The sequence below is a fragment of the Labrus mixtus genome, chromosome 9 (genome assembly GCF_963584025.1).
Source record: "Labrus mixtus chromosome 9, fLabMix1.1, whole genome shotgun sequence".
Lineage (NCBI taxonomy): Eukaryota > Metazoa > Chordata > Actinopteri > Labriformes > Labridae > Labrus > Labrus mixtus.
In genome coordinates, this window is record NC_083620.1 from 30,879,944 (window position 1) to 30,889,943 (window position 10,000).

The window sequence follows — 10,000 nt, forward strand, 5'->3', positions numbered from 1 at the left end:
AGATATAATGAGAATATGTGTCTTTGTATCAATGCTGCTGTAGTTGAACTAAAGAGAAGATTCTGGAGACATTTCTGTAATGTCTTGTTTTCCCAGCAGGTGGCGTACCTGTTTATTCATTATAACGGAGATTTCCTTCAAATGTAAAGAGCATTATGAATAAAATGTATTATAATAATAATAATAATAATAATAATAATATAATATAATATAATATCAGGGTGTTAGAGGTTTGTTTTCCTCTTAACAGTCTGAAACACAATAGAAGAGAAATAAAGTTCATTCATCTCGGAGTCATTAACTTCAGAGCAAAGAGTCAAATTAAAATATTTATTTAATGCATTAAACTTTACTCTTCTTACAGCTCGCTTCAAATCTTTTTACAGTTTTCAGAAAAAATAAAACAAAGTGGAAAAATGTAAAACTTTAAAACTGTGAGACAGTCTGATCGTCGTCCAGAAGAAAAACTGTGGAATGTCCTTTAGAAACACACGACCCCGCCGCCACACGACCCCGCCACACGACCCCGCCAAACGACCCACGCCGCCACATGACCCCGCCGCCACATGACCCTTCACCGCCGCAGGAGAAACACAGGAAGAAGAGAACAGGAAACATCTGTACAAACAGGAGGGTCAAATCTGTCACCGGTCCAAACAGAGAACACCTGTCGCCATGGTAACAGCCGGTTCACTGATGAGGAGCACACAGGTGACAGGTGAGGTGGGGAGGTTTGAGGATGATGCGTTCAGGTGCTGAAGGTTCACCGCTGCTTTAGTGTTGAGGGAAAACTCTTGGCTTCAGCTCTTCAGAGTCCTAATTTCCCGATCACCTGAATGCCTCACATCGCTCTTTAACATGGCGTTCAAATCTAAGGTTAAAATACATGTTTGTCTCTCTGTGTGGGCGGAGTCTGACTCCAAACTGACAGTTTACACAGAAAAAAGCAGAAGATGGAGTTTGTGATGAAACAAAGTTTAGATGTAAACAGGAAACAGCTGATGAACAGCTGACGATCAGCTGACGAACAGCTGACGATCAGCCGGGGAACAGCTGATGAACAGCTGATCACACTGAGCTCCACTTTAAACCAGTTTGAGAGGTTAGAGTCACCTGAGAACAGACTCTTCAGTCCGTCTGTTTACCTGTGAACACCTGTCTCTAAACGGAGAGAAAACACGCCGGTTCTCTCGTGTACTGCTCCTTTAAGAACGTGATGACATCACAGAGGGAAGCTCCATCCTCATCACATGACGTCGACCATCTCCCATGACTTCCGTCCTGGACGCCATGCGACGTCGTACATCCTCGTCACATGATGTGTGTCCTCGTAACGACGTTGTCACGTGACGTCCTGGTCACATGACCTCTGTCTCTGCTGAGCTCAGTGAAGATGTAAAAGGTGAGTTTAAAGAAGTGTGATGTTTGGATCTGATGACAGAAACATGAATGCTAACGTTAGCATTGAGCTACATTAGCCTCTCCTGAACACATGTTGTAATGTTAGCTTATTTTAGCTTTCAGAGCCTGCAGAGCTAACGGGTTCATATGGAGGCTGTCACAGGTCACGAGGTCACGAGGTCTCAGGTGAGCACGAGAAAGTCCTTCACGTTCACCAGAGAGTCTCCACCTTTCTCGTGAACGCGTCCATCTTACACGGGAACAGGTTCAAATGTCTCGTGACCACGACTAGCTAGTCTGATGATTTTCAGTATTTGTCCCTTCAGGGCCTCCGTAATGTGAGCTCCGTCTGTAGCTGCTGTCAGCGTCCACCAGACGTAGTGTGGAGCTACGTTAGCATAGCCAGACTGTGTCCATAACTTTAAGCTAACGTTCAACTTTCGAGTGTCCTGGCGAGCTCGTCATAGTGATTGTAGATCATCGTTGTTAGCGTGACTGAACTCAGAGGGTTTAGTGTTTGTCTGAGCGTCTTCTCTTTATTTACCATTAAAGTTTTTAAGTGTTGTTTGAAATCCGACCTTTAAACGACCGATATGACCAGAAAGAGCTTTAAACACACTTCCTGTGTAGGAGAGGAAAGAACGTTTCAGCTGCACCACCACATGGCGGTTTGTGTACGTGTTGGCGCTCTCGCTCCTCGGATGGCGAGTCTGCGACTTCGCCGTGTTCACATGATTTCAGTTCGTTAAGTCTGAATGTTGGAAGAACAACAACAAACGCCGTGGATGCTACGAAGAGACGAAGACGTGTAAACGTTTAGAGAGTTTCAGCTCGGTGGTCAAAGCCGTTTCCATGACAACCAGGAGCAAAGGCACCAAAACCTCTCTCGCCACGTTAAAGTTGGGCGCCAAATTCTCCCAAGTGTCTGTTGTTGTTGTTCCGACCTGAGCAGCCGTTCACACGTTATGTTTGTGTCCAATGAAGACCATATATGGGCATCACTTCCTCTCCTCGAGGTCATTTTAAAGCTCTGCTGCTTTTTCAAACTACGGATCATAAGAACAAGAGATCGTTTAAAAAGTATAACAACATGGTGCTGCCAATCTCCACATACTCCGTGTGCACCGCGCTCCGTCAGCGACGCACACCAGCTGCCTCTAAAGTCGATGGTCCCGTTTCCACAGCGAGCGCCGCCGTCCGTCTCCACAGCGCTACTACGCTCTGCTCCGTATCAACACACTGAGAGTCTATCTTTGATAGAGAACGCTGCGAGCACGCGTCGAGCTGGACAGAACGACCCGGACAGGAAGTCAGACGAGGGAACGCGTCACTTTCAAAATAAAACCTAACATTCAGACTCCTGATCGTATGTTCCGACTCTGCGGCGAGCCCGGAGTATGTGACAAATGGCAGTTAGCGTCCTCTCCTACATTAAGATAAGCCACGTTAGCAGCAGCGGCTACATTAGTGTCATTAAGAAAATAAATAAGAAGCATAATTTAATAAACAACCTTCTGGTTTCATATAAAAACTTTCAGCCTCAACATGTTTAATGTAAAGTCACGTTAGCATTGAGCTCTGTTAGCCAGGTTTCTACGAGGAGAGTCTGCAGAGTCAGCGGAGCCACGTACCGAGATCTAACCTGGTGTCAGGGTTTAGTCCCTGCATGGTTTCTACCTGTCAAAGTGTTTTCAGAGACGTTTCCATAACAAGGAGCGAAGGGTTAAAACCGTGAAAATGTTCAAAAAGAAACACGCTGCGCGCTGACGATGTGTCGGAACCATAATACGGCGATAATATGAAGAAGAGAAGCTTTAAATAAAGTCGCACGCTTAACCTCAAGAGGAGAGACGGCACGCTGTGCAGGAGTTTGTCTGCAATTTTTCTAAATTTAAATCTAAATATCCGGTCTGTAGACTTCTAGTTTTGTTGACGTGTATCAAACAGGTATCGATATTTGGAATCATAACAGAACATTAAAGGTGACATATCCTCCTCCTCTTCTTCTTCAGTTTAAATAAGTCTCAGAGCTCCTCAAAACATGTGTGTGAAGTTTCTTGTTCTAAATCCACTCTGATCCTGTATTTGATCATGTCTATAAACCCCTCTATTTCAGCCCTGCTCAGAACAGACTGTTTCTGTGCCTGTACCTTTAAATATGTAAATGAGCTGTGTCTGACCACGCCCCCTCTACGGAAGGGCTTGGGTGTACTCAGTCTTTCTCGCTCCATGTCCTATTGTTTACGGTGAGAAGGCAGACTCAGAGGGCAGAACAAACACCTAGCTGTGGGAGTGTCACCCACCTGGGGGAGGGGCTACTGCCCTTTGTGATGTCATGAAGGGAAAATCTCCAAACGGCCTGTTTGAACACATTATCTGAAAAGTGGAGCAGGCAGAAGACGGAGAGGATGGACTTTTCTCATCATTGGGGGGTTTGTAGACAGACTAGAGACACATATTAGAGTTAGAGGAACATGAGGAAGAGGATTTTAAATATGTCACCTTTAAAACTCGGTTTTCAACGTGTGAATACTGATGGAAACTGTGACGTCTGGAAGGTCATCTTCTGTTCTTTGTTCGCTTGTTTACTCGTCATGTAACGGCTGCTACTGATTAGGAAACGTTCTGATCTTACAGACGGCTAAATCCTTCAAAAAGGAAGGATTCATATTACATAGAGATCACCGTACCCAAATTTTAACCTTCTAGAAAAAAAACAACGTTCTTCTTCAGGCCATGGCGACAGACATCCTCTCTCTCTCTCTCTCTCAGTGAAGCTGTGGTTCTATCACTTATTTAAAGACTGTATTGTTTTGAAGCGTGCTCTTTTCAGAGTTGTGGCGTTCTGATGGTGTGATGTCCTGACACTCGCTCGGAGCGTGTGTGTGTGTGTGTGTTTCTGTTTGTCTCTCCATCAGATCCAGCCTGCCTCTCTCAGGTGTTCACTTTCTATCTGATGATGCTGCAGGTGTCCTCTCCTGTACGTCGGCCTGCACCACGACCACTGAGCGCGTGCGGCGGTCTTGGTGCGGTCGTCTAGATGTTGACGGAGGGTCCGGGTGCGGTGGTTGTCGGGGTGACGGGATGTCGGGGCGGGGCCAGGTCGAGCAGGGCGCTGACGGTCCCGGCCACCTGGGGGAGCCCTCGCTCCTCCAGGATGTGCAGAGGGAGACACAACTGAGTCTACGCAGACGGACACCACAGAGGAAGACACAGCGGGGACAAAAAGAAAACAACGGAAAGGAGGGTCAACGGATGGTAAAATAAATGAATGAGCAAAATAACAGTAACCATGGCAACACAAGGGAGAAAATGAGGAACTGAGAGGAACAAGAAGAAATGATGAGGGAAGAAAAGAGGAGAAACGGGACGAATAAAGAGCTCTACACCTGACTGTTAGCACGGACGCTAAAGCAGCTAGCAGAGCTCATCATAGAATCACTTTAACACACTGATTTATTTCACGTGTCTGCTCCTGCGTCCATCAGTCTGAGGGAACAAGAGGAGCTCCAGCTTTTATTCATTTCTTTATAGATTCATATTTCTAACGCCTCTTTTCACCGAGCTTGAAAATAAAAATCAGAAAACAGAGAGACAGAAAGCGAGACGAGGTCCTCGGGTTCATTTTATTCATGTTCAGAGCGAGAAGCAGAGGAGAGGCACAGTCTGTTCAAACACTCTTTATAAAAAACACACAAAGTGTAAGCAGCTTAGAGGAACACGTGGTCTCATCTCCATTTGTCTGGATGTAATACTGTCAAACCGCTCGTTTACATCCTGGCAGCAGAGCCAGGAGGGAAAGCTCAGTAACCACGGCTACAGTAAGTCAGCTAGTCAAGACCAGGATCCTGTCTCTGAGAAACCTACTGACCACTGAAAACCTGAACTTCTAAGACCCCTCACATCATCCTGCTGTGGTACCAGGAAGTCCACATGGTTGAGGTCCTACAGGGGAATGAAAGACCTGAAACACCTCCTTCCCCTGATGAAGGCACAGCTCCTCCACGGTGAAGTCAGACGAGTCCTTTGGGGGTCACAGAGAGGAGCAGCACACCTTTACCCTCACAGGGACTACAGAGTCTGTGTTTGGGAGGGGGGTGGACTCTGGACCACTTTACGTACAGTATAAACAGTAAAAAAAACACACACTCACAAACTCAGACAGGCAACCAGACATAAGGCACAGGGGGCGGAGCTTCAACAGGCAGGAAACAAACTTCAGGGGGATTGTCAAGTTTGACTTCACCTGGGGGGGTCACATGAGGATTACAGACTTAATTCTGGCATCACATTGGACCCTTCATCACTACCAAGTCCAGAGTCTAGACCTAAAGGGTCCGAGTGAAGACAAACTAGTCCTAAGGTCTGTCACAAAACCAGATTTTAATATTTGATTCTAGAGGTCCAGCCTACCTGCTAACAGACTCCATCATGACCTCATGACGGGGTCAGCTTGTCTATGTATCCCAGCATGCTTTGGGCCATACACAATGAATGGAGGCCAATTTTTAATCACCTCAGGTTGCGTGCTGGTGGCGCCTGCATTTTAAACAGGTATATCAGTCTCACTGGTAATTAGGACTCAGCTCACTTCTACATGTGAATATAGGTATTAAAAGTGTGCCTTATACACAACAAGATTACATAAAGACCACCTGGTAAGCCGAAACCAACAAGTCCAAACTCAAGACCATGAACTCCCAAGTCAGGACAAAGTCTCGACCAGGAAGTCAAGAGCTATTTTAAGTCAAGGAACGACAAGTCCCAGAAAAGTCCAAGTAGGCTAACAAGTTCCAGGTCTCAAGACTAACAAGTCTCAAAGATAAAAGGTCAACACCAACAAGTCCCAGGTCAGGACTTACATAACCAGGTCAAGAACCAGGTACAAATCAGCAATTTCAAGGAAAAGGGGCAAAAGTCCAAAGTCCAGATCTACAATGCCCAAGTGCATAAACAACGTTACAAAGTTAGCGACCAAAAGAAGGCTCAAGTATAAACCAAAAAGGCTCAAAGGAATTTGAATTCAAGTCAACAATCATATCCGACAAGTCCATGGAAGACTTTGTGCCTTGACTCCAATCTGACACCTGATTGGCTGTGATGAAGGTCTAAAGGGGTCTGAGTTTGGGTCAGGTCTAAAGTCATCAGACAGGTCATGTAGTTTGTTTCCACTCATCAGGAGATTCATTTCACTGGAAGGCTCAAGTGATCTGATTTTAAATTGTTTCGGTTGTGCTTTTGGTACAAAATAACAAACACTGAAAGCAGAACATCATGACACTCTTAAGAACACGGATACGATTTAAATTTGGCAACGTGATTTGGTACTGGGCTCAGATTCGATGATATGGTATCAAACCCGAGTTGCATTGCCTGACAGAGACGTAAAGAAAGGTCGCTTCTCTAAAGAGCTCAAACTAAAACCTGAAATACAAACTCCTCTCGGTGTCTTGTTCCATCAGGTACAAACCTGCTGACTCATCCTTTGACTTCATTACCTGCCGTGTCTCGCCCTAAAGCAGGCAGACGGGCATATACACCCCAGCATGCCTGGGAAGGATCTGGAGAGCATGAAGAGGAAGTTGAAGCTCTGATTTACCAGATGACTCAAACCCTCGATGGGGTCAAACAGCTGCTCCTGAAAACAGTTTGGAGGACTAAGCAAACAGCTCGGGAGGCTCTACAGGACAAATGGTCGTCACCATGGTCTATGTGGATTACAATCTGGACATAGACAAGCAGTGAATTATGTTTCTCTGATTGTCTTGAGTTTCAGGGCGTTCTCAAAGGGAGGTGAACAGGATGATCCTGATCAGATGCATGAACCATCATAACTGGCTCCTCTCGATGTGAAGACCCCCCCCCCCCCCCCAGGCTGAGCCGAGACACCCTCCAGAGGAAACACATTTAGCCTGCTTGTATCTTATTCTGAGATCAATATTCCACAGCTCAGGACCACAGGTGAGGGTTGGAAGGAAGACAGACCGGTAAATGGAGAGCGTCACCTTCAGACTCCGCCCACATCACTACATGCCAATCCGCCCGTTGATCTCATGATCCATCTCTCCCTCACTCGTAAACAAGACTCTGAGGACTCCTCAACCTGGGGCGCTTGCTTTCTTATCGAGATCACCAACATCTCTATACCAGCCTTCACTTTAACTCTGAGTGTGGCGGTTCAGAGAAGCTATGGACGGGTTCAGCCTGCTCTGATATACAGGAGGAGGTGGGCGGGGCTTCAGAGGACGTTTACCATGTCTCCAGGTTTAAGCTACACGGGACTAAACATACAGATGTTGTGCTATAATCTTTGTATAGGTCATGTTGTGCTGAGACTTCTGAACGGGACGTCGGTTAAATATCGGTTCTCAGGTGGGCTTCAGGCGTGCGGCGCCAGGTGCACGTAGATGGCACACAGCGCCGACATGACGGACAGGTAGAAGAGGGCGAAGCCTGCCAACTGGACACGAGGGGAAGGGCCGAAGGAAGGCGGGGCCATCGAAAGCAACACACCTACCGTGCAGTAAACCCCGCCCCCTTTCCCCTCCAGGACCTCCCCCACTGAACAGAGACTGTCCTGAGTGACGGTGGAGGTGAGATGGACATGGCGAGGAGACGAAGGAGTGAGACGGACAGAAAGGAAGGAAGGTTCATGAGAGGCGGACAGATGACAGAGAAGAAGGAGAGCTGTTAGTGGAGGAGGAGAGACGGCCTCGGGCAGTGATGTCACAGCACGAGCACTTCCTGTTTATAAAGCCACATCAGATTTCTCTTTGTCAGAAAGTTTTGAAGTTACATTTATAAACTGGGACAGAGACTAGAGCTGCACAGTCACACCACGGGACGTCCTGATGACACTCAGTCTGTCTGATATCAGATAACTGCAGCACGCCGACACATGTCCATCTCTTGTCATCAGCAGCACGTGGACCCTGCGCTGGTTAACGGACACCAACAGGCTGTTAAAGGAGCAGGAACGCCATCTGTGTTTACTACGCTCTGCCAATGAAAGGTGTCTGATCCAACCTTCACTACAGGGTCCTAAGTCTCTGACTAGACTCTTCTCCTCTGTCGCCCCCCGGTGGTGGAATGAACTTCCAAACTCCATGTGATCTGCAGAGTCCCTCTGCACCTTTAAGAAAAAGCTAAAGACCCAGCTCTTTCATGAATACCTACTAACTTAATGATGATGGTCTCCATATTATTGATGATGATGATGGTAATGACGATGGTTTTTGTTTGATAACGACGACTTATAAGATGGTTTCTATACTGATTAGAGCTCTCAAGAACTGCCCTCAGTGTTGTGCTTTGCCTCTGGTCACTTCCTGTCAGCACCTGTGTGTCCAATCAGACTCAAAGCTGATCGTTTGCTCTTACTGACATTGTTCCCTTTTTTCTAGATCCTTGCTTGTGTTGTTCTTACTCTCTGATGTACGTCACTTTGGATAAAAGAGTCTGATAAGTCAATTGTAGACTTTTAAGGGGAAACTGTCTGTACGATGAAGCTCTTTGTTACAGGGAGGAACACGCTAATGAGCAAACCGCCGTGCAGCCTGAGTCTCTCTGTCCCCAGGAGAACCACCGCTCTAAGGCTGGATATATTAAATATAATGATTTAGAACGATTTGAAACAGAAGCCTGAGGAGAGTAACCTGCGTGTGATGAAGGTGGTAAAACAGGAAGTGCCCAGTGTGACGTCACTTTACATCCTCTCGTTTATTTACTGCAGGTTAGAGACACGTTCACAGGGTTAGCAATAATCTGAATCTTTTTTACATGACTGGTATTTAAGGTGAGTGTCTGTGCTGATGTGTTACCTGTGGAACTCCGATCCGGCGACACGCCTCCAGGAAGTTCTCCACGTTCCGTCGACATTTGGCCATGGTGAGTTTAGGCTGCAGCACGCAGAGAACCAGGGTTACAGGAGTAACCAACAACAGAGCAGATATTTACTGATGGAACATGAACTCACCACGGCGGGGGAGGGGACGTGGATGCTGGGGACGGACCGCGGTCTCACGTGATTGGCTAAGTGACAGAGCACCACCCCGTCCGTCAGAGCTGCTCCAAGGTCGCTAGGCAACGACACCTTAAGTCGAGCCTCAATGTTCTGCAGAAGGAGGGGGGGGGGGCGTGTTATGGTCAAACATTTTATATTCCATGCTTCATTTTTTCTTTTTCTTTCAGTAAATGTCGCCCTCTTCTTTTTAATTTTCACCCGTTTGTTTTGTAAAGACCTTGAGGCCACATGTTGGGATGAGGGTCACTTTGTTAAAGAACAGGTGTGAACAGGTGAGCAGACGCAGGTACCAACCTTTCGAAGCTGCTCCACCAGCTCAGCGTCTTCACCGACCAGAAGAGGAGCAGCAGGAGCCTCATCCTGGTTCTGAGGAGCAGCATCACCTGGACCACACAGAGGAGTCAGACAGGTGAATGTGATGTCAGACAGGTGAATGTGATGTCATACAGGTGAACGTGATGTCATACAGGTGAACATGGGTAACCTCACAGGTGACAGAAGATTTATTTTTAGGCCCTTCACCTTTCCTCTTCTCTTCTTTCTGACCCAGACGAAACAGGAAGCTCTCTGGTCTCA

The 10,000-nt window shown here is 46.8% G+C and overlaps 1 protein-coding gene and 1 long non-coding RNA gene across 4 annotated transcripts in view; one reads left to right on the forward strand and one right to left on the reverse strand.

Moving 5' to 3' along the window:
* LOC132980980 (uncharacterized) overlaps positions 1-10,000 on the forward strand; it is a 95,090-nt gene that overhangs the window by 62,524 nt on the left and 22,566 nt on the right. The gene's annotated exons all lie outside the window — the stretch shown is intronic.
* The window catches only part of lrch3 (leucine-rich repeats and calponin homology (CH) domain containing 3), a 41,638-nt gene continuing 31,954 nt past the window's right edge, over positions 317-10,000 (reverse strand). For 2 of the 3 annotated variants that reach the window (XM_061047385.1, XM_061047383.1), the window contains 5 exons: positions 9,947-10,000; positions 9,719-9,807; positions 9,377-9,514; positions 9,222-9,299; positions 5,009-7,978 (listed from right to left, as the gene is read on the reverse strand). The exon at positions 9,947-10,000 is cut by the window's right edge and continues 60 nt beyond it. In XM_061047385.1, the coding sequence (XP_060903368.1) occupies positions 7,781-7,978; positions 9,222-9,299; positions 9,377-9,514; positions 9,719-9,807; positions 9,947-10,000 (557 nt within the window). In that variant the 3' untranslated portion in view covers positions 5,009-7,780. Of the gene's footprint in view, positions 4,585-5,008; positions 7,979-9,221; positions 9,300-9,376; positions 9,515-9,718; positions 9,808-9,946 lie in introns of those variants that run through there. The other variant, XM_061047384.1, reaches the window with a different exon arrangement.